The 27,237-nt window shown below is 41.8% G+C and overlaps 1 protein-coding gene and 1 long non-coding RNA gene across 7 annotated transcripts in view; one reads left to right on the plus strand and one right to left on the minus strand.

Moving 5' to 3' along the window:
* Positions 1-25,331, minus strand: LOC309648050. Of its 2 annotated transcripts, XR_014256439.1 has the most exons (3): positions 8,913-25,331; positions 7,748-7,914; positions 1-6,018 (listed from the first exon to the last, which is right to left on the minus strand). It is a non-coding gene; the product is annotated as an uncharacterized lncRNA (long non-coding RNA). The 2 variants fall into 2 exon arrangements; XR_014256440.1 differs by lacking the exon at positions 8,913-25,331 and having other exon boundaries at positions 7,748-8,050.
* Positions 8,084-27,237, plus strand: part of SNTB2 (syntrophin beta 2) — a 99,356-nt gene continuing 80,202 nt past the window's right edge. For all 5 annotated transcript variants that reach the window (XM_082436082.1, XM_082436083.1, XM_082436084.1 and 2 more), the window contains exon 1: positions 8,084-8,786. In XM_082436082.1, coding sequence (XP_082292208.1) covers positions 8,207-8,786 — 580 coding nt within the window. In that variant the 5' untranslated portion in view covers positions 8,084-8,206. The remainder of the gene's footprint in view (positions 8,787-27,237) is intronic.

Genomic DNA, 27,237 nt, shown 5'->3' on the forward strand with positions numbered 1-27,237 from the left:
AGACATATTCTCCCAGTCTGCATTAGACTGCACTATTACAAACAGTAATAATCTATTACGAATAGACTGGACTGGAAGATCCTGCCCTTTCTAAGAAATGTTTTAGGTCTTCTTTTGTGTGATTGAAACCAAAGTTCAAGTCACTGATCTACAGTGAATATGACCAGAGGGAGGCTAGGATGCCTTAAATATTAACTCACTTGCTTTTCCCTGACTGTAGAGCTATAAATTCAGAGACTCTTTATTAACTGGAATATAGTTTAAGACTTGATTTACTTAACTTTAAACATATTCTGAAACCTTGTGGATTGTGTTGGGTGTAATTCTGACGGAGAGGGCTCACAGATCATCTGAGTGAAGAAGTAAAACTGTCTGAAAGTAGAAAGCATTCCTTTGCAACATTTCCAGCCAGTCATTTGGACTTCCATAAATGGTATGGGAAGTAAAAGCTTTGGGCCTTGAAATTCTTCCTAAGTAGAGAACTTTGAATACAAATGAAATAGAAACTGATTGGGGCAAGTTAGAGAAACTGGGGGAAGGGAAAGGCAAAGCAGTATAAGTAAGAGGACACTTCGTTGCATGTGTTTTAGGGTGATTTTACTTCAGGGATTTGTGTAACCTAGGCGCATTATGTTTCTTTTTCAGGCATTTTGCAGACTGCTGCTCATACTCGAATTTTACAGAAAAATTTTGGTCTGAGACCAACTTGAGAAAGGTCATGTTTGCTAACCTGACTCAAATGCTTTAAAAATTCACTTTTCTCATATAGTAGCTAGTAATCGGATCTTTGAATGGATAATGCAACCTTTACCAGGGAGATTACAGCAAATTAGACTGAGAGAAACTAAAATCTTGGAATATTGGAAGAAAGTTAGAGATCGTCTAGTTTGGAGGGTTTTAAAGCTTTTTTTTTTAAGCATCGAAACTTTCTTCAAATGGAACTTTGTTCTGAACGGAAACATGCGATACAGATAAAAGAAGAGCTCTTCAGGTTGTTGGGGGTGGGAGTGGGGGAGGGAGGCACAAAGGTTGCTGAAAGAAAACTGTGTGGCCCTTGGCCTCATTTTTATACTCATGGAAATGGAGACCAAGAGGAGAAGAAAGGGATTTTTCCCATTGTCACACAATGGTTCATTAGAAGCCCAGGTGGCATTCTTATAATTATTCCCCCACAGTCTCTTGGCTGTAGGGACCCAGTAAATATGATTAGCAGGCATGGTATGCAAAGGATCTTCCATTCCACAGGCTGCAGAGAAGATGTTTAAGCATTTCTTGCTCTGGATGAGCACTCGATTTAGCTCTAAGGGTGAGTTCTGTGGGCAGTCTTATGTGTAAACCATATAGAGTGTTGTAATGAACAACCTAGTGTGTTATCTGCCAGTGCTCACGGGGGGGTATTTCTCTAGGGTTAATTCCTGGGAGTGGAATTGCTAACTCATACTGTGTTCATTTTCTTTCACTTTTAGTTGTCCTTTGGAGTTGGCTGTATGTCCATCAGCAGGGTTTGAAAGCACTCATTTCCTTATACTTTGCCATTGTAGTGATAGTCTTTAGTTTTAGCCCATCTAATGGGTGAAAAATTATATTTTACTTTGCATTTCCCTGTTTACTAATGAGATTGCTCACTTTTTTATGTGTTTTGGCTATTTGACTAATTGTGTAAATTACATATGCATGACCTCTTCTTTTTCTCCTAATGTGTTATCTTTTTCTATCATATCTCAAGGCATTTTATGATGTAGATCAGTACTGTCCAATAAATTCTCTATGGTGGTGGAAATGTTCTGTATCTGTGCTGTACAATAGACACTTTTGGCTCTTGAGCACTTGAAATGTGGCTAGTGTGACAAAGGAACTGAATTTTAAATTTTATTTCATTTTTTAAATTAATTTAGTTTTGGCTGTGTTGGGTCTTTGTTGCTGCACGTGGGCTTTCTCTAGTTGCGGCGAGCAGGGGCAGCTCTTTGTTGCGGTGCATGGGCTTCTCATTGCAGTGGCTTCTCTTGTTGTGGAGCACGGGCTGCAGTAGTTGTGGCTCGCGGGTTCTAGAGCGCAGGCTCAGTAGTTGTGGCGCACGGGTTTAGTTGCTCCATGGCATGTGGGATCTTCCCAGACCAGGGCTCGAACCCGTGTCCCCTACATTGGCAGGCGGATTCTTAACTACTTCGCCACCAGGGAAGCCCTAAATTTTATTTAATTTTAATCTGGGAATTCCCTGGTGGTCCAGTGGTTAGGACTCTGTGCTCACACTGCCAAGGGCCCAGTTTCAATCCCTGGTTGGGGAACTAAAATCCCATAAGCTGTGTGGCACAGCCAAAAAAAAATTTTTTTTTAAATTTTAATTTAAATAGCCATGTGTGGCTAGTGGATTTCTTAGTGGACAGCACAGATCTAGATTTTTTTTTTAATATTTATTTATTTATTTGGTTGTGCCAGGTCTTATTTGCGGCTCCCCGGCTCCTTAGTTGCAGCTCACCAGCTCCTTAGTCGTGGCATGTGAACTCTTAGTTGCGGCATGCATGTGGGATCTAGTTCCGTGACCAGGGATCGAACCTGGGCCCCCTGCTTGGAATTGGAAGCTTGGAATCTTATCCACTACGCCACCACCAGGGAAGTACCCAAATCTAGATATTGAGGCTTAGCTTTGTGTCAGTCCTTTGTTTTTAGAACTTAATACTCACTTAACATACATTTATTGAGTGCCTGCTAAGATGATCTCAGCCCTCAAGAACTTCACAGCCTAGTCGGGGAGAGAAACAAGCCGATCAACATTAGAGATGAGCACAGAGAAGGGGCACCTAACCGGTGGGTTGAAGGTAGGAGATAGTCCTTGAGAATTGGGTAGTAATTAGCAACGTGGAAAGGAGAAGAAAAGAAGCCTTCCTGCAGCATTCTCAGTGCAAAGGTCTGAAGCGAGAGCATAGCCTCTCCAAGGGTTCACCAGTAGTTCCATGTGTCTGAAACACAGCACAGATCGGAAATGGAGGAAAATGAGGCTGAAGGGCAGGCCGTAGTACTGGGTGCACCTGGGAGGGTGACTAAGAATCAGGGGAGGTTCCTAGGAAAGGTAAGTGTAGAGTGGTTTCCACAGAGGAAAGCTAAGTAGCTTAGATAAGTAGATTTGGATAAAGAGCCCTTAAGTCAATGTATAGTGAGAAATAAGGCCAGGTAGGAATGGGCCTTGAAGTCTGTGGTTAAGAATTATCACTCAGTAGAAGATATAGTTACGAACCACTCAGATTCAAAGGAATGGCACAGTAAAAATGCCCATTTGTGTAAGTAAGGGACAGAAGAGACTGGGAGTTAGGGAGGCAAAAAACAGGCTGTTGTGTAGGTTCTTGACTTGGGGGTTTGTGTTAGTTTGCTAGGGCTGCCATAACAGTATCACAGACTGGGTAGCTTAAACAACAGAAATTCATTTTCTTACAATTCTGGAGGCTAGAAGTCCGAGATCAAGATATTAACAGGGTCAGTTTCTTCTAAGGCCCCCTTCCTTGGCTTGTAGATGGCCCTTTTCTCCCTGAGTCTTCACATGGTCTTCCCTATCTATGTGTGTGTCTGTGTCCTAATCTCTGCGCCAACAGTTATATTGGATTAGGGCCCACCCTAATGACCTCATTTTAATTTAATTACCTCTTTAAAGACCCTATCTCCAAACACAGTCACATTCTGAGGTACTGTGGGTCTGGACTTCAACCTGTATATTTTGAGGGGACACAGTTCAGCCCATAACAGAGTCTGTGGAAGGGCTTCAGGAGCTTTGTGAGCCCCCAAGTTTGAATGCTGAGTTTTACACAAATGTGCATTTGTCTGAGGTGGGTCCACAGTAGGCAGCTGATTCCCAAAGGGGTCCGTGATCCCTCCCCAGTTGGCTGTTTGCATTAACTTACTCAGGAGGAAGTTAAAGATGTCAGACGAAGGCCTGGAAATGCCATAGGCATCAATAAACACAAGCTGGTGTTCAATGGTATATGAAGAATGAGAGTTTACGCTGACTAGAAGACTACAAGTGTTATTGTGAGGCACTGGAAATTCTGTTAGAACTGGTATGGGAGGAAAGTGGATTTTTATTTTTGGACCTTATTTGAATTTCATGGGAAATTATGTAATTTCCATGACTGTCAATAAAAAACACCAGTGATTTTCCATAACTAGGTGAATTCAATGAAACTAACCTTCTTCTTGTTATATCCTTGTTAATATTTTCCTAAAAAGAAAGTCACAGAGCAACAAAACTGTCACCAGCTGCTTCTCATTAGGAATGTGGTTAGCAGATGTGGGTTTTCATAGTTATAACGCACTGAGATAGTTAATCCCTTTTTGTGGGTTTCAGATGGATAGTGATTTATCTTGGCAGGATGAATTTTAAAATGCGCTTGCATCAGCTAAAGGATATATGCACCTTTTCCTCTTTCACTTCATGTTTGTGCTGGAGAGAAAAATACGTTTTAGGATATTTCTCCTGGAAGGCAAAGTAGTACTGTTGAAAGGGACAATTGATCTCACTGTCCTCTAATGGGGGAAGAGAATGCATGGGTACTTTTTCAGAGTTGGATGTTGGATTGGTTATCTTACAAGTTTATTTCTCCCTTTGGCCTCTTCTTTAGTAGTAACTGAGCAGCTCTTTTGTTCCTCTGGCATCAGGCCGCCTTTGTGGTATGACCTTCAGGCTTGCTAAGGGCTGCAGTTTTGCCTGGGGCCCTCTTTCCTTATGAAATTACACAACACTCAAACCTTGGAAGCAGCCCCAGATCCACTAATTCTTTCCTTTGACGGACTTTTGGCAATATGTACTCCCTTTCAGCCAAAGTGTAGCTTTACACAAGATCTGTTTGTCACCGAAATTAATTTGGCCATTTGCCCTTTAAGCCTGGAGTCAAATAGTATTATGGCAGACTCATTCCTAGATAAAGTATAGACTCTCAGCTAGAGAGTTTCTACCAAAGGTTTTATTGTTGCTGCTGCTAAAGGTCAACAGGTAATAATATAACAGCAGCGGTACTTTTTAATGGAACTCTTACAGTGCATCAGGTACAGTGTTGCTAAGCACTTTGCAGACATCACCCCAGTCAACCCTTACAACCACACTTGGAGGTAGAAGGTGTCTGAAGTTTTCTGAAGAAGAGACTGAGGCCCATGACCTCAGGCCCTTGACCATTGTCATATAACTAGTAATTGGCCAAACTACAATTTGAACCTTGTGCTTTTAATTACCATGCTATATTGTACGTCTACTATGAGGGAGAAGAAAAAAAAAGACCACTGGCTTTTGAGAGAGTATAGAATCAGAGCCTGAGTAATAGAATTGTAGGAAATCATGGAACTGAGAGAGCTAATCCAACCCCCTCATTTTGAAGTAGCAATGATGCCTGCCTTGTTCTGAGAAAACAAATAACAGCTTGAGCAGAGGAGAATACCTACTGATAGGTGACAGGAATGGAAGGTGATTGGGAATTACCTCAGCCATTCCCTTTTTTAGAGGTAGACAAAATAACACGCCTGTTCAAAGAATTATCTAAGCTTGTCTCGCCATCCCTAAGAAACCGTGGGAACAGATGTGTACCCTTTTTATTTCAGATTTCATTATCCACAGTAAGTAGATTTCCACTGACTACTTGAGATTTCCTAGATGGTAATTTTCACTCTGCAAGGAACCAGTAACCTTCAGAGGGATTATTTGAAATGACTACAGTGCAGGAGGCACTGAATTTCAATCAATCACATGTTTAATGAGTTCCTTCTCTGCAAGGCGGTATTTTTGGAAGACTGGGGAACAAAAAGAAGTCAATGGGTGGTTCCTGCCCTCCTGTATTTTATAATCTACTTGGACGAACAAGCGAGGCATAGAATAAAATTGTTCAAAGGAAAAACCCCAGCAAATTGGGCAGCCAGGGAAAACTGGGATGAGATCTTGCTCGGTGGGAAAGTGGTTGAAAGGGGCAGGAAGTGTTTGGAAGGATGGACTCTGGCAGGAATGTGCAAGGCATCATCGGGAGACACTGGATGAGTTTGGCCAATCTGTAGTGATGAAAGAGAATGTGGAAAATTAGGTTCTGATGCAAGACCTTGTCAAAACAGCTCAATAGTTTGGAAAACTTTTATGGCTATATTTGAAAATAATTTTTAAAGTAAATACCCCCAAGTAATCCCAATATCAATCTCGATTACCTTTCCTCTTCCCAGGATTAAATTACTACCTTATGTAAGTGCCCTCACTTACTATTTATTTGGAAGATCACTGACTTCCTTCAATTCTACTGACCAAAAGGTCTTGACACTTTTGGAAAGAATTTCCAGCACTTCCCTTTTGCTAATAAAGGTGTCCTCAAGTGCCCAATCTCTGGGCAATTATGTATGTAAAAGTTTCAAAGTTGTGCTCATCCTCTAAGGAGTCACTGCCAGGTGCTCTCTAATAAGCAGAAATTTCACATAACTCAGGCATCTGGGGGTTCGCGCCTCAGCTGGAGCAAAGCCAGAAATGTCTGTGACTGCAGGTGCACTTCAGCACATTGGGACCTGCCGGAACAGCGAGCTGGCCTCACTGCAATTGATTTAGGAGAGGGCTGGAGGGTTGAGCTTCTCCTGACACTTGCAGCTTGGAAAATTCTGCTCCGCTAATTGCAAAGAGGATTCTGCTGTAATGATTTTTTTGGGTAAGATACTTTTCTCATTTTGAATTCTTTCTTCATTTGGGCTCTGGGTGATTTCCAGTCTCTATTTCTATTGTTTTAACTCCTGGTATAGGAGGCTGTTTGAAAGTTTCCGCCCACACACGAATGTGCATTCAGAGTGGTGCATGGACATGGCTTACAAGCTTCAACATGTACTTCATGAGCAAGCAGGTATATAGCCCCTTTTACAGGAATTGGTACTCGCTTATTCTGCTGGCACCCCCCCACACATGAAAATATGGGGATTTTGCTTTTCTTTCCCAAAAAAAAAAGGAAAGAGGGCTCATTGACGTCACGTTTTTGAGATCTCTCTCAGCAGCGTGATTTCTGGACCCTCATCTTTGAGGTCTGGGGTATGTTTTTTTGTTTGTCTGTTTTTAAAAGCCCTGAACCAGGAGGATGGGAGACCTGAGTTGTCTCTGTTTCTCCACTGTGGGCTTCCAGCCAGAGTCTTTGGCTTTCTGGGCCTCAGTTTCCTCAGCTCTTCAAGCCCATGAAACTGGAAGAACCAGGTGGATTGTATCACCCATGTCTTTGTATAAAAGCTGCTGCAGGCCCTGCAGTGTGCAGTTCTGGGGAGGCTCATATGCACTTGCTCCAACATAAGGCCAAGGCCTCCAGGGTGAGAAAGTTAGATCTACAAATTCAAGTCCAAACACTCCAATATTTGGTTCTATGAGGCTTTTTACATTCATATTCTGCCATCGCCACTGACCCTGTACTCTGTTCACATTGGAATTCTGGCATCTTCCTAAGTAACTCATTCGACAAATATCTTTGAGGCCTACCTATTGTGGCTGCAGGGCTAAAGAAGATATGGTCTCCTCTGGCATTACTGGCAAGTAAACGGGATTACAAAGCAGAGTGACAAATGCTTTGGTTCATGCCTCTGGACCTATTGCCTAGGTGGACTATTGAGCTTCCACTGTCACCTCTGTGAAGCTGTCCCCAGGCCCAACTAAATGTTTCTTCTACTCTGCTCTCAGGGCGTTTTCTACATGTCACTTAACCACATAATATCACATCAGGTTGGTTGGTTCTCCGTTTTCCTCCCCCACTAGACCGCCAGCTCTCACCTGTGGCACGTTTTATCCAGCTCCTCTCCAGGCCTCAAAGGGAGCACACTGCGGAGCATTCTGCAAATACTTAACGAACCAGTCAATGCAAGTGAACGTGCAACTCGGTCTTGCAGGATTGCAAAGTGCCTCTCGAAGCTGATTTTGCTTTCCGTGCCCAGGCAGCTCTGGTGAATTGCACGGTAGAGGTCAGGAGCTGGGGGTGGGGAGATCGGAGGCGTAGGAGGGAGAAGGTGAGACCAAGCCCCACTTCGCTAGAGCTGCCCACGTCCGGTAAACTGTAACCCACTGGACTGCGGTCAACTCCTTAACCTCCCGGAAGCAGCTCGGCCGGCCTCTCCCCGCCCCTCCGGAAGGTGGGCGTGGCCCCTCATGAATAATGAATCACCGCGGTGAAGGGGGGCGGCGGGCCCGCCCCCTCGGGCGGGAAGGGGGAAGCGCCGAGGTTGCCTGACTGGAATGAGGGTAGCTGCGGCGACTGCGGCGGCGGGAGCGGGGCCGGCCATGGCGGTGTGGACGCGGGCCACCAAAGCGGGGCTGGTGGAGCTGCTCCTGAGGGAGCGCTGGGTCCGAGTGGTGGCCGAGCTGAGCGGGGAGAGCCTGAGCCTGACGGGCGACGCCGCGGCGGCTGAGCCTGAACCCGCTCTCGGGCCCGCGGCAGCCGCCTTCAACGGCCTCCCGAACGGCGGCGGCGCGGGCGACTCGCTGCCTGGGAGCCCGAGCCGCGGCCTGGGCCCCCCGAGCCCACCCGCGCCGCCGCGGGGCCCGGCGGGCGAGGCGGGCGCGTCACCGCCCGTGCGCCGGGTGCGGGTGGTGAAGCAGGAGGCGGGCGGCCTGGGCATCAGCATCAAGGGCGGCCGCGAGAACCGGATGCCGATCCTCATCTCCAAGATCTTCCCGGGACTGGCGGCCGACCAGAGCCGGGCGCTGCGGCTGGGCGACGCCATCCTGTCGGTGAACGGCACCGACCTGCGCCAGGCCACCCACGACCAGGCCGTGCAGGCGCTGAAGCGCGCGGGCAAGGAGGTGCTGCTGGAGGGTGAGCGGGGCCGGCGGGCGGGCGGGCGGGCGGCGCTGGGCTAACCCGGCGCTCACTTTGTTTCTGCCACCCTACCCGCTTTGCTGGGCCAGCCCCTTCCCTCTCCCCCGCCCCCCGGGTCCTCACCTTCCTCTCTACTGGTAGCCCGGCTCTCCCCAAACCCCGTCTGCTGGGGCTTTGAGGATGGAAAAACTGATGCTCCCTACAGGAAAAGTTGGGCAGCCGCCGAAGTGTGGCTTGCAATCCCCAAGGAAGACTCGGTTGAGATTTAGTAAGAAGCAGCCGTGCTGGAAGCCCCGCCTCTGCACGATAAGCTGACACTAAGAACTAGAGGGGGACGGAACGAAGCTCTGGAGGTCTCCGTTTGCCTCCTGAGAAGTGCCGGGTTGGCGCTTTCTTCGCTCACCTCTGGCTCCCCAGGGCAGGCGGGTCTGTTAAAAAAAAAAAAAAAAAATTCATCCACACCGGTGCCAGCGGTATGCTTGGGCAAACCACCAAAACGCTGGTTAATTTATGGGAATTTAACCCATCATTGGCTCTCAACAATAACCAAAGGAGATCATAGCACTTCATTGAAGCCAGAAAGCTGAAACAGCAAGTTTGTGTGGTTAATGAGCCTTGTTTAACAGTGGAGGCTCACGTGTTTGAACATTTACTGCCAACTAGAGTTTTGCCCCTTTTGCAGGAGACTGGTGCCAGCTTCCTACCATTCACAGGCCTCAAGGCTTTAAGCTTATTAGAAGCCTGAAATGTTAAATCTCAAGTTATGTTTGAATAGCTAGGATTATTCTTTAAGTATGCATGTGATCTGTTACCTGGGTCTTTTGTGATGAATTTATGGATTTACTAAATTTATGATTTACTAAATCTCAAAATTAAATCTCATCTATTTGAAGGACTCATGCATGTTGGAGGTAATATTCAGAAATTTTTGAGCAATCGGCCTTCTTTCACTGATGATTTCAGTCATTCAAGAAGCATTTATTGCTGGCTATATAGAACAGAATATAAAAGATGATGTGTCTATTTGGTGTCTAGTTGGGGAAATGATAGAAAAGTGCAAAACAACTTACAAGTTATAGATTACGGAGTGCAAACTATATAAATGCCAAGGGAACGCAAAGTTAGGAAGTAGTTAGTGGAAAATGTATTGGTCAGGGAGGAATTTTTCAAGGAGCTGAATCTTGAGCCAGGTCTCCAAGGAAGTGATGGACATAGGCAGAGATGAGTCAGGAGGGTATTCCTGGCAGAGGAAGAAGAGAAGGGAAGGGGTGTGGAGTGGAGGTAGGAAGGAGCCAGTCATCAAACTGAGAGGCCAGAAGTCCAGCTTGGCAAAGTGATTGTCACTTTTTTCTAAATCTGCTGGTAAATATTTGGGAAAATGTTAGTTTCCAAGTAAATATTTTAATGTGCTCCAGTTGTGAAATTCCAGTGTCCCACCTTTATAATATCCTATTTATAAATCTTATTTATATCTCACTTAGGTGGGGCTAGACATTGCTCAGAAATTAGTGCAAATAAAAGGAGTAAAATTATAGATCATGGCTTGGGTGGTATGTGTGTAAAAAAGTTGTTACCATAAATGTGTACCTTGAAATGGGGCTAGCTAAGAATTCGGTTATAAATTCTTAGAGCCAGAATATTGACTGTAGTACTCCTTATGTGGTGCTCAGTGGTGGTGGGCAGACATTTCAACTCTTTACCCCATATTTTTTTAAAAATCCAGTTTTTGTTTAGATATAATTTGAACCTGGTATTCATACCAATTAAATGAAAGTCATCCATCTAGTAAATGCTTCCCAATATTCATTAGCCTAAAATAGGCCACATGTGCTTTTAGAAGGAGGGTTTACAAATGGCAGCATAACATTTATTGAATGCCTATTTACCTAACACACAGGTTCTATTTTATTTTCCCATTTTGTAAAAGACAAGTAGTTTTTGTTCTTATATGTGTCAGGAAGTATGAAATTGAACTTTCAAGCCAAGGGATATAAAAATAAAATTGCTTAGAATATGTAAAATCACTGAAAACAGTGATTTAATTGAACCAAACATGTAAAATTGAGAGCTAGTGTCCCATCCAGGAAGGCCACTTTATTTATTTATTTATTTTTGACTGCATTGGGTCTTCATTGCTGTGCACGGGCTTCTCACTGTGGTGGCTTCTCTTGTTGGGGAGCACAGGATCTAGGCGCTCGGGCTTCAGGAGTTGTGGCTCGCGGGCTCTAGAGCACGGGCTTAGTTGCTCCGTGGCATGTGGGATCTTCCCGGGCCAGGGCTTGAACACGTGTGCCCTGCATTGGCAGGCAGATTCTTAACCACTGCGCCACCAGGGAAGTCCCAGGTAGGCTACTATTTTTTTTTTTTGGATGCGTTGGGTCTTAGTTGCTGTGCACGGGCTTTCTCCAGTTGTGGCAAGCGGGGGCTACTCTTCATTGTGGAGCGCGAGCTCTAGGCGTGCGGACTTCAGTAGTTGTGGCTCGCAGGCTCAGTCGTTGTGGCGCACAGGCTTAGTTGCTCCACAGCATGTGGGATCTTCCCGGAGCAGGGCTCGAACCCGTGTCCCCTGCCTTGGCAGGCAGATTCTTAACCACTGCGCCACCAGGGAAATCCAAAAGCTACTTTTAAAAGATGGATTTTTATGATTAGCCCTTAAAGTTTTGGAACTGTATGGTCCTTCCATTAGATGTCTCAAAACTTGAAAAACTGCCTTAACATAGCACAGTGATGCTCTTTTGTGGTGTGGGCAGGGAATTTCAGGCATGCCCTTACCACCCCCCAGCAAAGGAAAACTAGTCTCTGGTTGCCTGTGGTTAGGGAACTGAGTGAGCTAAGGGTTTTTTTTATCTCATGGATTTGTAGGGATTATTCATTCATACATCAAACATTTATTCAGCTCTACCACGTGCCAGAGGTGCTTGAAGATAGTATCTGATTCCTGCCCTCAAGAAGTTTGGAGTTGAGGTAAGAGAGAGTTAAGAAATAGTACAGCAAAGGGCTAAAAGCGGTGTGAGAATAGAACTCTGGAGAGGGCGCAGCACAAAAGAAGGAGAGATCTATAGAAGACCGTCGTGGGCATCAGAGGTTGAGGATGCCCAGGAAAAGGCTGATGGAGAAGTTGAAGTTTGAATTGAGCCTTCCCCTAAGGAGAAAGCTGCCACCAGTAAAGACACAAGTGAGAGACAGGAAGAAGTCATTTTGCCCAGTGAGGGTAGAGGACGAATGAGGACTTTGTGGTCAGCTAGACCTGGGTATGTTTCTGGCTAGTGGTTTGTAACCGCTAGGCAAGTTACTCACCCTTGCTCCACCTTAGTTTCCTCATCTGTAAAACCAGCATAGTAATAATACCTCCTCACAGGGTTGTTATTCATTTGACAGTTTATGTGCTGGGAGCCTTTTTGGGGACTGGGAATACAGCAGTAAACAACAGTAATGAAAACAAAGTCTGAATGAGGAGGGTAGGACTAGGTCATGAAGGTATGCTGTGAGTTAACAGGCACTCTCAGAATAACCAGGATAACATGTTGTTAAAATCCAAGGCTCCATTTTACTTGAAAAGACATACATGACAAGAATAAGTTGTTTTAGGTGAACACTTCAAGAATGAGTTTGCACTTCTTGCGTGCAAACACCTTTTTCTAATCTTGTTTTCCTGTCATCTCTTGTATAGGCCAACTTTTTTATCCTTAAGTTTTACATTTAGTTTTTCATCCCTCTGATTTTCCCTATTCCTTCACACTTGCTGTTCAGAACCTTAAAACTTGCTAATAACCGTGTGCTAGTAGTTTTGACTAATGTCTCTTAGCACTGATATTAAGATATGCTGAAATTCACAGATTCTCAGCATGAAGGGGTGACTACTCTTCTATCATATTGTATGTTGAATTTACTGTATCCTGTGTGCTGGAAATGGGGTCTATCCAGAAAGCTTCTAGAATTTATATTTGAATTAGACTACACATCAAAAAGTGTTCAAGAGGAGGTTAGGAAAGAGCATCGTGTCCAGCTTAAGTTGTTGTTGTTGTTGTTGTTTTAATTTATTTATTTGGCGGTGCCAGTTCTTACGTTGCTGCGTGTGACATCTTTATTGTGGCATTCAGGATCTTTTTAGTTGCAGCATGTGGGCTCTTTTTTTTTTCTAATGTGTATACATATTTTATTGGCTCTCATTTTCTTTTTTTTATGTCATTATTGGAGTATAATTGCTTTACAATGTTTTGTTAGTTTCTCCTGTATAACAAAGTGAATCAGCTGTAAGTATCCATGTATCCCCATATCCCCTCCCTCTTGCATCTCCCTCCCCCCCTCCCTATCCCGCCCCTCTAGGTGGTCACAAAGTACCGAGCTGATCTCCCTGTGCTGTGCAGCTGCTTCCCACTAGCTATCTATTTTACATTTGGTAGTGTGTGTATATGTCAGTGCTACTCTCTCACTTCGTCCCAGCTCCCCCCTGCCCACCCCGATCTGTGTCCTCACGTCCGTTCTCTACGTCTGTGTCTTTATTGCTGTCCTGCCCCTAGGTTCATCAGAACCATTTTTTTTTTTAGATTCCATATATATGTGTTAGCATGTGGTATCTGTTTTTCTCTTTCTGACTTACTTCACTATGTATGACAGACTCTAGGTCCATCCACCTCACTACAAATAACTCAATTCCATTTCTTTTTATGGCTGAGTAATATATTACATTGTATATATGTGCCACATCTTCTTTATCCATTCATCTGTCAATGGACATTTAGGTTGCTTCCATGACCTGGCTATTGTAAATAGTGCTGCAGTGAAGATTGTGGTACATGTCTCTCTTTGAATTATGGTTTTCTCAGGGTATATGCCCAGTAGTGGGATTGCTGGGTCATATGGTAGTTCTATTTTTAGTTTTTTGAGGAACCTCCATACTGTTCTCCAAAGTGTCTGTATCAATTTACATTCCCACCAACAGTGCAAGAGGGTTCCCTTTTCTCCACACCCTCTCCAGCACTTGTTGTTTGTAGATTTTTTGATGATGGCCAGCCTGACCGTGTGAGGTGACACCTCATTGTGGTTTTGATTTGCATTTCTCTAATGATTAGTGATCTTGAGCATCCTTTCATGTGTTTGCTGGCAATCTGTATATCTTCTTTGGAGAAATGTCTATTTAGATCTTCCATCCATTTTTGGATTGGGTTGTTTGTTTCTTTGATATTGAGCTGCATGAGCTGCTTGTATATTTTGGAGATTAATCCTTTCTCAGTTGCTTAGTTTGCAAATATTTTCTCCCATTCTGAGAGTTGTCTTTTCGTCTTGTTTATGGTTTCCTTTGCTGTGCAAAAGCTTTTAAGTTTCATTAGGTCCCATTTGTTTATTTTTGTTTTTATTTCCATTACTCTAGGAGTTGGGTCAAAAAGGATCTTGCTGTGATTTATGTCATAGAGTGTTCTGCCTATGTTTTCCTCTAAGATATTTATAGTGTCTGGGCATGCGGGCTCTCAGTTGTGGCATGTGGGATCTAGTTCCCTGACCAGAGATCAAACCCAGGCCCACTGCATTAGGAGTGAGGAGTCTTAACTACTGGACCATCAGGGAAGTCCCCAGCTTAAGGTTTGATATTTGAGAAAAGATCAATACATTTTTGAAGCAATTCTCATTGGAATATTGTTGGAAAATCATCTTTTATTGTGTAAATATGATTCTAAAAGTATTGTTATCAAATCTATTGAAAAGAAAATGGTTAGGTGTATAGAGGAAGTGGACTGACATGAAATTTAATTTCAGAGTTGAAAACAATTTTTATATCTAGAATAGATTGAGATCTTGAGTGTCTTATATAATATGACTGGCTCTGTGTATGTTAGGGGACGTGTAACGAATACTGCTGACATTATTAGGCTGCTCATTTGAAGAAGCTAGTTTGGGTTCCTACACTGCCACTTTCTTCACTGTATGTTGGAAAAGTTGAGAGTCTCCTAGAGAAAACATTTTACATTTTCTTTGAGACTTTGCCATGTATATTCATCAGTCTATCTCTTAAAGAACCACTAAATTGTCAGGATGTTTTGTGTTTCTCTGTTTTTTCTTTTTAACTAGCCTCTTTGTATTTCACTTGAATGATTAGACATGTTTATATGAGAAGCCATGTCTTTGTAACCAGATTATTTCTTATAGAGTTCCCCTTCTTGCTAAAATATGCCCTCTAAATTATTAGAAAAATATGAGAAATTTATTGGTTCTAATACAGAGTGGTTATGAAAATTCTAAGAGCATTTTTAGAAACCATAACCAGGCTTTCACTTAGATCTCAATTGATAACTCAGTAACTTCAACTGATGTATTCCCTGCTATGTAGTCCTTACGGGATAAAGGTTACTTTACTTTGTGATCAAATGTGTATCTCTGTACCTAAGGGATGAGGTGCAGCCTGTTGGCTATGGAACAGTGCTCTGCTGTGCTGAGCAGATTGAGTCATTCAAGGATCCAATCACTGTCCTTGGCTAGGCTAGCATACTCTCCTACCCAGCTGAACAACAAATGATGCTGCTTGCTTGCATTTCCCACTAAATAGTATGACAGTGCCTTAAGTTTGTTTTTATCCAGATTTTAAAGTTATCTATGCATTTTTATGTGTATTTTCTCATTTGACCTTTACACAGTTTTGAGGTAGTGGGCTGTTGTTGATTACACTGAAGTTCATTAATGTTAAGTGAGTTACCGAAGGTCTCAGAATTTCTCTTGATTTTTAGGGGGAAAAATGTTGTTTCCTTTGGGCAAGAGGAAAAATCTTACCTGGAATTTAAAAAATTGTAAAGTCTCATCTTCCAGATGAAGAATTAATGACCAAAGAGGTTAAGTGGCATGTTTAAGGTCACCTAAGTAATCAGTGGTGGAACTCGGACTGGAACCCAGTTCACTGCTGTCTCCCTTGTACCATGATATCTACAACCAGTCATTCAGAACTTCTAGCATCTCCTATGCATCATCATGTTGCAGTGTGTTGTGAGAGATCAGTGTGCAAAAGAAGTTCAAGGTGGTCCCTGGCATCAAAGAGCTTAGACTGAAATTGGGGAGAGAAAACCACCACATAGAGAGTAATTGCTGAAATGTGTAGTACTCACTCTTCAAGAGTTCTCTGAAGAGGTGATCAGTTGGGGGATGGAAGAGTCAAGTGTGACTTCATTGGGGAAGGGATAATTTTGTCTGAGGCTTAAAGGACAAGTTGCTTCTCTGTAGATGGAAGGTAGTCCAAGTTGAGGAGGCAAATTGAGCAAAAGCCAAAATGAGCATGACCTACGATAGGAAGTAAGGAGAACAGGAATGGACTTGGGGGAAGAAAATTAAGCTGGGTAGATAAATTGGAGCCAGATTATGCAAGGCCTTGAAAGCAGGCCAGAGGAATTTGGAGCTTTTTCATTCAATCAGTCAACCTTAAGTACCTACTGCAAACGAGGTGTTGTGGTGGATGCTGGGAATTCAAAATTGGGAGTAATCCCTGCCCTTTAGGCTAGTAGGGAAACAGTTATAGCAGGCTGTGATAAGTGCTTTAAAAGTGATGAGAACATGGTGCCCTGGAAGCAGAGGTAGAAGTGCAAAGGAGACAGCATGTCAGAGGTAAGAAAGTGATGAGTAGCTGGTGTGTTGAGAGGTAAAGCGTGGGAAGATGCGGGAAGTTTGTAGCTGGAGAGCAGGCTGGAAAGGTGGGCAGAGGCCAGATCATCAAGGGCCTTGTGTGCAGTGCCAAGCAGTGGTCACTAGTGGGGTTTATATTTTCAACCTAAAAAAAGAACTTGAGTTTTATTAATATTTAATGTATAAAAAACCCTGGTTCTCTTCCTCAGTCTTATAAGACAATGCCATTACACACTCAATACACAAGGTGATGTCTCAAGGGAAGAGTGAAAGCTTCACAAAGCACAGGAATTGAATGTGGTGACCTTATTAATTTGTCTGCTGTTATCATATTGCAACTTATTGCAGTTTACTTGAGCCTGGTTGAGTGGATTTATGATATATTATCTGCTTTTAACTAAATTAATCTTCACAAAATGAGCAAGTGGCTTAAAGATTTGCACAGAGAAACCGTGGATTGAAGATAATTCTAACACTATAAATAATAAAAACGTAGAGTTTACATTTCTCCTAGTAGGAGCTCTTTGTCACATTTCAAGGTAAGCCTGTCAAGAAGTCAGCCTAAAAAATGAAATTGTCAAGAAGACTATTTGAAATGTGGATTAATACATTATCATGAATAATGAACTATATGAGACTGTATTGTACTTTGAATCATACAGTAGCTAAGATAGTATGACTTCATCAGGTATATATTTAGTGTATGTATTTCATCTTTATCGCATTCATTCTTGATGTTTACATTTTGTATATATTCTATAATATGTATGCATTAATGAATATTTGTAGGATGAGTGTGTAGACTCACATGTTTGCTGATGAGTGTGTACTACCAAAAGTTTTAGGGGCTTCCCTGGTGGCGCAGTGGTTAAGAATCCGCCTGCCAATGCAGGGGACATGGGTTCATTCCCTGGTCTGGGAAGATCCCACATGCTGCGGAGCAACTAAGCCCCTGCGCCACAACTACTGAAGCCCGCACACCTAGAGCCTGTGCTCTACAACAAGAGAAGCCACTACAGTGAGAAGCCCGCGCACCTCAATGAAGAGTAGCCCCCGCTCGCCGCAACTAGAGAAGGCCTGCGCGCAGCAACGAAGACCCAACACAGCCAAAAATAGATTAATTAATTTAAAAAAAAACACTTAAAAAAAAAAAAGTTTTAGGCCTGGCAAGCCACCCAGGTTTTAAAATGCTTTAAATGAGGAGTGCTTTAAACAAAGAAGCAATCTCTTAGAAAGAGTGGCAGATGGGGAGTGTAGGAGCTCAAGACATGAGGTAAGGGAAAGCAGTTAGGAGGCTGTTGCGACACCATTAGGATAGTGAGACTGGATAGGACAGTGTGAAGCTGAAAGATATTAAGGAGATAGAAACAACAGGTCTAAATGATCAGTTTGGGGACCTAAGGGGAGGGAAAAAGAGAGGGAGGATAATTCCTAGATGTTTGGCTTGGGAAAGTGGGTATCTATGAAACCAAAACGAATGGGGGAGGAACTAGTTTTTTGGGTGAAGAGAAGAAGTTTGGTTTGGACATGTTGAATTTGAGTAACCTGTGTGACAACCTGGTGCAAAAGGCTGGTACAGGTCTGTAGTCAAGAGAAATGTCAGAAATGAGTTGAAGATTTATGAGATGTTAGGGTAGGAGTGGTGATTAATGCCATAAGTGTCGCTGTAATCATTAAGAGAGTGCAAATTAAAAAGAGAAGTAGGAACAGGATGGAACCCTGCAGAACCCCTACATTTAAAATGAGAGTGGAGGAAGAGAAATCTGGAAAGAAATGGTCCAGGGAGTGGAAGTCAGGGAGGCAAGAGTTTCAAAAAGAAGGGGGTGATCAACATCTTCGGATGCTGGAGAAGTCAAGAAGGAAAGAGAATTCCGTTGGGTTTGGTGATTAGAGAACAGGATTGTTAGAATTCTGTTAAGAGCAGTTTCATCGGAGTGACAAGAGCAGAGGGCAGTGAGTAGACCTTACTTTTTTAAAGTTTCTCAGAAAAACAAAAGAAGCAAAGGTGGTAACTAGAGTTGAATAAAGTATCCAAGAAGGATTTTACTTTTGTAGTTGTTTGTTTTTTATTTTGTTTTGTTTTAAGGGAAAGAATTGGGACATATTTATACAGCAAGGAGAAAAGGCTGGCCGAGAAAGGGAGAGGTTGGAGAGATAGAAGGGATGGGGAACTGATGCAGTCCATTCTTGAGCCAGGAAGTGACATGATGGGAACAGAATTTTGGGTTGGCAGCAGTGGATGCGCTTGATGTAATGCAAAGAGGAAAGAGCAAATGTAGGAAAAACTACAGCTGTTGTAGTGAAAAGCAATCCAAAGCAGAGGTGATAACCATTGAGGGGGGTGATGGTGGTGGCCCAGAGAATAGAGAGGAAGATTCAATTCAAGAAACAGTTTAAAGCAGGTGATTTCTTGCCAGGGGACAGCAGATCCACTGGGGACCTTTTCCTACCCAGACAGCCTCCTTCTGACTGCCTGGGGCACCCAAAGATTGCATACCTGTAGAGAATCTCTGGCCTCTGTTACTAGCACGGGCATCTGATGCCTCAGAGATGTTGGAGTGGAAAATTGAGAGCCACTGTTTCAAAGGAAGAAATGACAGGATGTGGGGGCAGGTTGGATATAGTGAATTAGCCCTGAGATTTCTCTCCAGGGACAGCACTTAGCTTTGTTATAAAGCACTTAGGCAGTGTAACTCTGTCAGCTGGCTATGGGGATTGAGAAGAAAAATTTTAGTTTATAAACACTACATAGTCACACAGCATGAGAGCATATTCTTCCTTTAAAGGGTTTTTTCCCTAGGTTAGTGAAAGGAGTTGTTGGCTTCTTCTGCAGAAATGATGGTATATTCAGGTGAGTTTAATATTTTGTGTCTGGAGAAATACAGTTGATTTAGTTACTAACTGCCATTCTAAGGAGTATACACTTGAGTCCTTCATAAAATTTGTGCTTGATTTCAGTGTAAAAACAAAATTCGTGAAATAATTTTGTATGTAAACAAAGTACCAGTGATTATGGTATCAGTAGATTGACCTTTTAGGAAGAGTAAAGAGTTATGAAACTCAAATTTGTTTTGGTTTCTATGATCCGGCTCCCAAGACGTTGCTAGAATGCTTTGACATATAACTAGTTAAGAATATGCGAAGTGCAGCCTTTTTTTTTTTTTGGCTGCACCCGTGGCTTGTGGCATCTTCGTTCCCTAGACTAGGGATTGAACCCGGCCTGTGAGTGAAAGTGCAGAGTCCTAACCACTGGACTGCCAGGGAATTCCCAAAGTGCAGCTTTTAAAAAAAATTACTTTGGCTTTTCTGCAACGTTCTTTCTTTCTACCGCCTTTTACCCTCTTGTTTTTAATTTGCAAGGTTTTTTTTTTTAATAAATTTATTTATTTTTATTTTATTTATTTTATTTTTGGCTGCGTTGTGTCTTTGTTGCTGCACGTGGGCTTTTCTCTGGTTGCGGTGAGCGTGGGCTACTCTTCCTTGCAGTGCGAGGGCTTCTCATTGCAGTGGCTTCTCTTGCTGTGGAGCACAGCCTCTAGGTGCGTGGGCTTCAGTAGTTGTGACACGTGGGCTCAGTAGTTGTGGCTCACGGGCTCTAGAGAGCAGGCTCAGTAGTTGTGGCGCACGGGCTTAGTTGCTCCACGGCATGTGGGATCTTCCCGGGCCAGGGATTGAACCCGTGTCCCCTGCATCGGCAGGCAGATTCTTAACCACTGCGCCAGCAGGGAAGCCCCTGCAAGTTTTTTAGAATGCTTTATGAAAGTAAACTTGATGGGATAGAGAGATGAGAAAGTTAAATCCTTATCTTTCAATTTAATTAATCTGTCATGTATATAAAATATTACACCTCACATTTGGAAAATGGGAAGCTTTGATTTTTCATTGAAAGAGACTCAGACAAATTAAAGACTTATTTATTTATTTTTAGTAAATCAGTTGATAACAGGTTTTTTTTTTTTTTAAAGAAATGCATGTGCCTTATTCAAGGCTCTTTTGGTTTCAAAGCACAGAAACCGATTCAAGCTAGTTCAAATAAAAGGGTGGAGGTATTGTAAAGATACCGACAGGTCTCAGGACTCCAGAAAAAGCTGAGCAGCCAGGCCTCAGAAATGTCACGAACCCAGGCAGTGCTGAGACTCTGCTTTCCACTCTTGCTCACGTCTCCTCATCTTAGAGTTTCTCTGTTTCTCTCTGAGAATGTTCTTTTGCAGCAGCTTTGCTCTAGTCCTTTTATGGTTTCATTTTTCATATTTAACTCTTTAATCTACGTGGAGTTTATTTTAACATAGGTATGCAAGAGATTTAACTTTATATACTTTTCCAAATAGCTGATTATCTCAGCATTTGTCAAATAATCCTCTTGGATGCATTGTCGGATAGATTGGTGGGGCTGCCTGGAGTGCCATGTGGGGAAAGATTCCAAAGTCATATCTGGGTTCAGCAGGAAAGGCTATGCTTAATTAGTGATGTCTGCAATGAATGTGCCGGGGTGAGGTACAATATGCTACGTATCTGCCACCATAGGAATGACCTGTCCTTTCCTCGCTGATTTGAACTGCACCATTTTGTATATATTTAATTTTTTATATTCTGCAGTCTGATTCTGGATTTTCTGTTTGAGTGTTTTGTAACCACACTGTATGTTGTAACTTTAACATTTAATAATTGATAATTCAAGTGGACTACACCAGTCAAGAAGAATTTGAAAAATAACAATAAACAATTGCAGGCTGGTATAGTTACTTATTTGTCCAGATAAATTTTGGAATGATTTTATCATTCTTTAAAAAAATCCTTTGGGATTTCGATTTAAATTGTATTAAATCCATAAATTAATTTTGAAGAGAACTGAGGTCCTTGTAATATCTCTTTCCCAATCATTTTGCCAGAAATATTGGACCTCACTCATACATGTTCAAGCATGTGGCAAGAGGTTTGGGACGTTCTGATTGGCCAGGCCTAAGTCACGTATTCACCTCGGAGCCAGGGAATAGGGCAACTCCCCCGGCTCCACATGGACTGAAAGTGGGGGTTTCTCAAAAGATAATCAAGGTGATGTTACCAAAAGAAAGGGAAATGGATGGAAGGCAGGCATAAACAACAGACATCCACTACAATGTTCCAAAAACATCAGAAGATGGTATTAGAGATTAAACAAGAAACTACCGTATTAGTTGAGAGATTTAGAAACTTTACAGACAGCTGTAAAAGGAAAGCAAGAAGAATACATTTGCTTGGGTATAGGTGAGCTAGGCGGAGCTTTTCAAAGACTCTTTAAACTCTGAAGTGAATAATAAATTATTCTCAGCATTTCTTTTAGTGGTATTTTGAACATCATTTTTGTATACATTTCAAGCAACTTCTCAAGATTACATTATGATTATCATTTTATAACTAGACAAAAAAACTATATAGAGCTTATGACAGGCGCTGAAGTTAGAGATAGAATGGGATGGAGAAAAATCTTTGTCTATCAAAATAGACATACACGGTTTTCTTAGTGAGAATTATTTTGGTTGCAGAAACCCAAACCAAACTGAGCAGAATTGGAAAGTATTGCCTCATATAACTCCTAAGACTGGGGGTGGATCTAGGTTTAGGTCCAGAGGGATCCAAAGGCTCAAATTATCTTGGCTGCAACATCTGCTGTGGAGAATCTAATTCTGTGTAGTCAGCTAAGATGGCGCCGGCAGTTCTAGGAATATATTGCCCTAACTTAATAACCCCTGTTAAAAAAGGAAAATTTTTTTCTAGCACCTTCAGTCTCTGGGAAGGACTCTGATTAACTCTGCCTTGTCTACCCCTTGGACGTATCACTATTTCCAAGATGGTGGAGACTATGATCTAGGCCTGCATCGTGTACCCATCCTTAGTGTATTGAGATTGGCAGCACCACCAAGCTATGAAATGTGGAATGGAGTGGTTGCTAAGCAAACTTATGTCCACTCTTAATAATGCAGACATTGAAGCCATAGTGCTTGAAATATTTTTGTAGCTAAACTGTAAAGTTTTAAAAGTTAAAAACAATAGAAATAAATGACATTACTGAGAGCTTTACTCTGCTAAGCTCTTTACACGCATTGTCACAATTTCTTTTAACAGCCCTGTGAGGCAGGTGTCATTATGCCCATCATAAATATGAAGAAGTTGGGGCCTGTAGAGATTAAATAATTTGCCCAAGGTCACAGCACTTGGGTGGCAGAGGCACAGTAGTTACTCAGATTTATCAGACTGCACAGCTCCTGTTATTTACCATTATAATAGATTGCTTCTCCAATGGATCAGTTTAGGTTAAGAAGCTAGCAAGTCTAAACACCACTATGACTGGCTTAATGTGCAGGAAATCGTGCTCTGGATTCTGTGTTGTTGCATCTGTCTGAAGGTTATTGTTAGTGTCTCCCAGTCCTTGTCTCTGATTTTCCATGCTGGGCACAAATAGATAGCTGTATGTGATTATTCAACTCATTGAATACCCACATTCTGCTAGGCACTCTGGGAGAAATGGAAAGAAAACACGAGCCCAACAACTGTACTTTTAAGAAGCACCCCAAATGGCTTTATGAATGCTAATAAGCTGCACATAAATTAATCCAAATTGTTTCATACGTGTCATACAAGTGAAAGACAAATGCGAGAGAACTTGCGGTGCAGGAGTGACGAATGTTAGGAATGTGTTTCAGGTGAGAGAAGGGCAGGCCATGGAATGGGCGTGGGAAGTCTGGAGGATGGAGGTATTCTATGTGAGGGGAATGGCACATCCAGAGGACGAAGATGGGAACAAGCAGGTGATCAAACTCTAGCAAACACATTGAATGAAATAGCTGATTTTCAAGACTCTGAAACACTGACTTTTTAATAATTTTAATGTATTAGTAAAAATGATAAACCAACTTCTTAGATATTCTTGTAACAATTTTATTCGTTATCTGCTCACTGCTTTGTAATGGAAAAATCAATTTTTCTTTTGTAATTATTCTAGCCAAACTAAGGATAAATATTCTGTATTAGTTTCTTCAAAGATTATTGATTACCTTCTAGAATAAAACTGCTTTATTTTTATTTACTTATTTTTGGCCACACCGTGCGGCTTGTGGGATCTTAGTTCCCCAAACAGGGATTCAGCCCAGGCCCCAGTGGGCAGTAAAAGCACAGAGTCCTAACCACTGAACCGCTGGGGAATTCCATAACTGCATTTATTTTTACAGTGAACATAAAGTAAAAGTAACTGAAAAAATTAAGCTGACTCTGGGCAATATAAATTCTGCAGAAAAACAAAAAAAAAAGACTAAAGTGAATTTCTAAAAGTCATTGCTCACCACGGAGGTTTTAATATTGATCTGCTTTGTCCATTTACAGTGCAATAGAGCTGATTTTAATAGTCATTAATTTCATCTTAGGATACAGAATAATGGCAGTCCTCACAAGATGAGTGTAAAGCATTTATACTGGATAATAAAGAAGTGAAATAGTTTTAAATGCTGCCAAGCTGGATTGTAGCAGCCAGGTCTGGCAGGTATTCTCAGACAGCCATATTTGTATGTATATTTTCACATATATATTTTGACAAGAAACATGTTTTCCTTGCATGTTTTTCTTCTGCTCTCTCTAAGGAGATTGTGGCTGGAGAAAGAAGATCTAATTTGCTCTTATTCTACCACCTACCAGTTTCCTCCCACTATTCTCATTTTATTTCTCATATTCCTTCCTACTTCCTCTATGCTTGGGACTCAGAGGAAGTCTTTGGGATCTTTAAGTGTCTCCACCCCTCGGGGTGTAGTCACAGAAACTGAGTCTTGTACCAAAAATGCTTCGGTCCCAAACTGAAGCATGACGGGACAAAATACTTTGGAAAGAAAAAAAAAAAAAGCAAAGTATTTCTGATGGCCATTAGAAAAATGGAAAAAATAATGTTAGCATTAAATAATGTTAGCATTATAAGCCTTACATTTCTTATCTATTAAAAATAAGATACGTTTTAGTTCTCATATTTTATAGTTCTAAATATGAGATAGAGAATGAAGAGTTATAGTTACTATAAAGTGACTATATAAAAAATACATGGATTGTCAGAGAATTAGAATGTAATCAGATTAATTTTAATACTAAAGATATTCAAAATATAGCAAATCTCTCTTTGATCATTCAGATGGAACCTCCGCATTTGTAATACTTTATTCTGAACTTTATTTATTTATTTATTTATTTATTTATTGGCCACATCGCGCAGCAGGCAGGCTTTTTTAGTTCCCCGACCAGGGATCGAACCCGTGCCCTCTGCAGTGGATGTGTGGAGCCCTAACCACTGGATCGCCAGGGAATTCCCTGAACTTTATTGTTGTGAGAGAGATACACAGAAGTGCCAGATTAAAGATTTTATGTTGTAGATTTGCAGATAAATCAGCTTTTGCTCTCCTACCCTTCATTACAACAAGTAACTAATCTCCTTTAGACTAACGCAGGCAGCGTTTATAAAGCTATCTTTTTCTCCAAGCAGAAGAGAATCACTTAAGGAAGAAGGAATATTGAGCAATCTAGATTGCAATTAATTTTGCCACTGATTACTGTGTAACTTGAGGTTTGTTCATTGTCCTTTAGTGAACAAGGGCAAGACTCTCTTTTTTTTTTCCCTTATCAATAATTATTTATTTTTTTAACATCTTTATTGGAGTATAATTGCTTTACAATGGTGTGTGCTTTATAACAAAGTGAATCAGTTATACATCTACATATGTCCCCATATCTCTTCCCTCTTACATCTCCCTCCCTCCCACCCTCTCTATCCCACCCATCTAGGTGGTCACAAAGCACCGAGCTGATCTCCCTGTGCTATGCGGCTGCTTCCCACTAGCTATCTATTTTACGTTTGGTAGTGTATATATGTCCATGCCACTCTCTTACTTTGTCCCAGGTTACCCTTCCCCCTCCCAGTATCCTCAAGTCCATTCTCTAGTAGGTCTGCATCTTTATTCCCGTCTTGCCCCCTAGGTTTTTCTGACCAATTTTTTTTTCTTTTTCTTTTTTCTTTTTTAAAGATTCCATATATATGTGTTAGCATACGGTATTTGTTTTTCTATTTCTTTTTTTTTTTAATTAATTAATTAATTTATTTATTTTTGTCTGAGCTGGGTCTTTGCTGCTGCATGCGGGCTTTCTCTAGTTGTGGCGAGCAGGGGCTACTCTTCGTTGTAGTGCGCAGGCTTCTCTTTGCGGTGGCTTCTCTTGTTGCAGAGCACAGGCTCTAGGCGCGCAGGCTTCAGTAGTTGTGGCTTGTGGGCTCTAGAGCGCCGGCTCAGTACTTGTGGCGCATGGGCTTAGTTGCTCTGCGGCATATGGGATCTTCCCAGACCAGGGCTCGAACCCGTGTCCCCTGCACTGGCAGGCGGATTCTTAACCACTGCGCCACCAGGGAACCCCTGTTTTTCTCCTTCTGACTTACTTCACTCTGTATGACAGTCTCTAGGTCCATCCCCCTCACTACAAATAACTCAGTTTTGTTCCTTTTTATGGCTGAGTAATATTCCATTGTATATATGTGCCATATCTTCTTTATCCATTCATCTGTTGATGGACACTTAGGTTGCTTCCATGACCTGGCTATTGTAAATAGAGCTGCAATGAGCATTTTGGTACATGACTCTTTTTGAATTATTGTTTTCTCAGGGTATATGCCCAGTAGTGGGATTACTGGGTCACATGGTAGTTCTATTTTTAGCTTTTTAAGGAACCTCCATACTGTTCTCCGTAGTGGCTGTATCAATTTACATTCCCACCAACAGTGCAAGAGGGTTCCCTTTTCTCCACACCCTCTCCAGCATTTATTGTTTGTAGATCTTTTGATGATGGCCATTCTGACCGGTGTGAGATGATACCTCATTGTGGTTTTGATTTGCATTTCTCTAATGATTAATGATGTTGAGCATTCTTTCATGTGTCTGTTGGCAATCTGTATATCTTCTTTGGAGAAATGTCTATTTAGGTCTTCCGCCCATTTTTGGATTGGGTTGTTTGTTTCTTTGATATTGAGCTGCATGAGGGGCAAGACTCTCTTAATGAATATTGCAAAGAAAAGCCAAAGCCTGGGACTTAGATGCCAAATAAAGCCTTCCTCTCTGCCCTTCCTAGTGTGCCCTTTTAGAGAAAGGGGGAAATTATTTACACGTGTATTACATTTATTTGTGTTGGCCATTGTTGTCAAGCAAATTTATTCACAATGATTTGGGAATTTAGATGTTGGGAATATTTTGACAAGGTTCGGAATTTTTCTTATGCAAAAAATTTTAATATATTCTCTATTAGCATCTGCACATTGGCATGAAATTATCTTTATGTCAGCCGTTCTGCTCTTCTAGACTGTGTTCTTGGTACCTAACAAAGTGCCAATCACATCACTGGTATTATGTATGTCTGTTAAATGAAAGAAGAGCATCAAACCTCAAGTATGAAAAGGTCGTTTAAAATATAGGTGACCTAGAAATGCAAGAAAAATAACAAATTTTTTGTACACCAAATTCAGGATGTGATTAATGCTAGGGCACAGGGAAGATGAATGGAGTCGGGGAGAGAGGTTCATGGGGGCATTTTGTTAGGAAATAAAACTGAACAAATAGGACAGAATTTTGAGATTGATAAAGTTGAGTTACATGAATGTTCATTATATTGTACTCTATATTTTTAGTGTATTTTAAATATTTCTCAATTTTAAAAATTCAGATAAAATTTAAAAGTCCAATTTTTCTTTATGCTGGATCACTTAACTATCACTTTGATTGATTCTGGCTCTTTAACATTTAAAAAACTTGAAGTATAATTAACATACAATAATGTGTTCTTAGGTGTTCATTTCAAT

Source organism: Balaenoptera physalus (genome assembly GCF_965194825.1).
Source record: "Balaenoptera physalus genome assembly, chromosome: 19".
NCBI classification, from domain to species: Eukaryota; Metazoa; Chordata; class Mammalia; order Artiodactyla; family Balaenopteridae; genus Balaenoptera; species Balaenoptera physalus.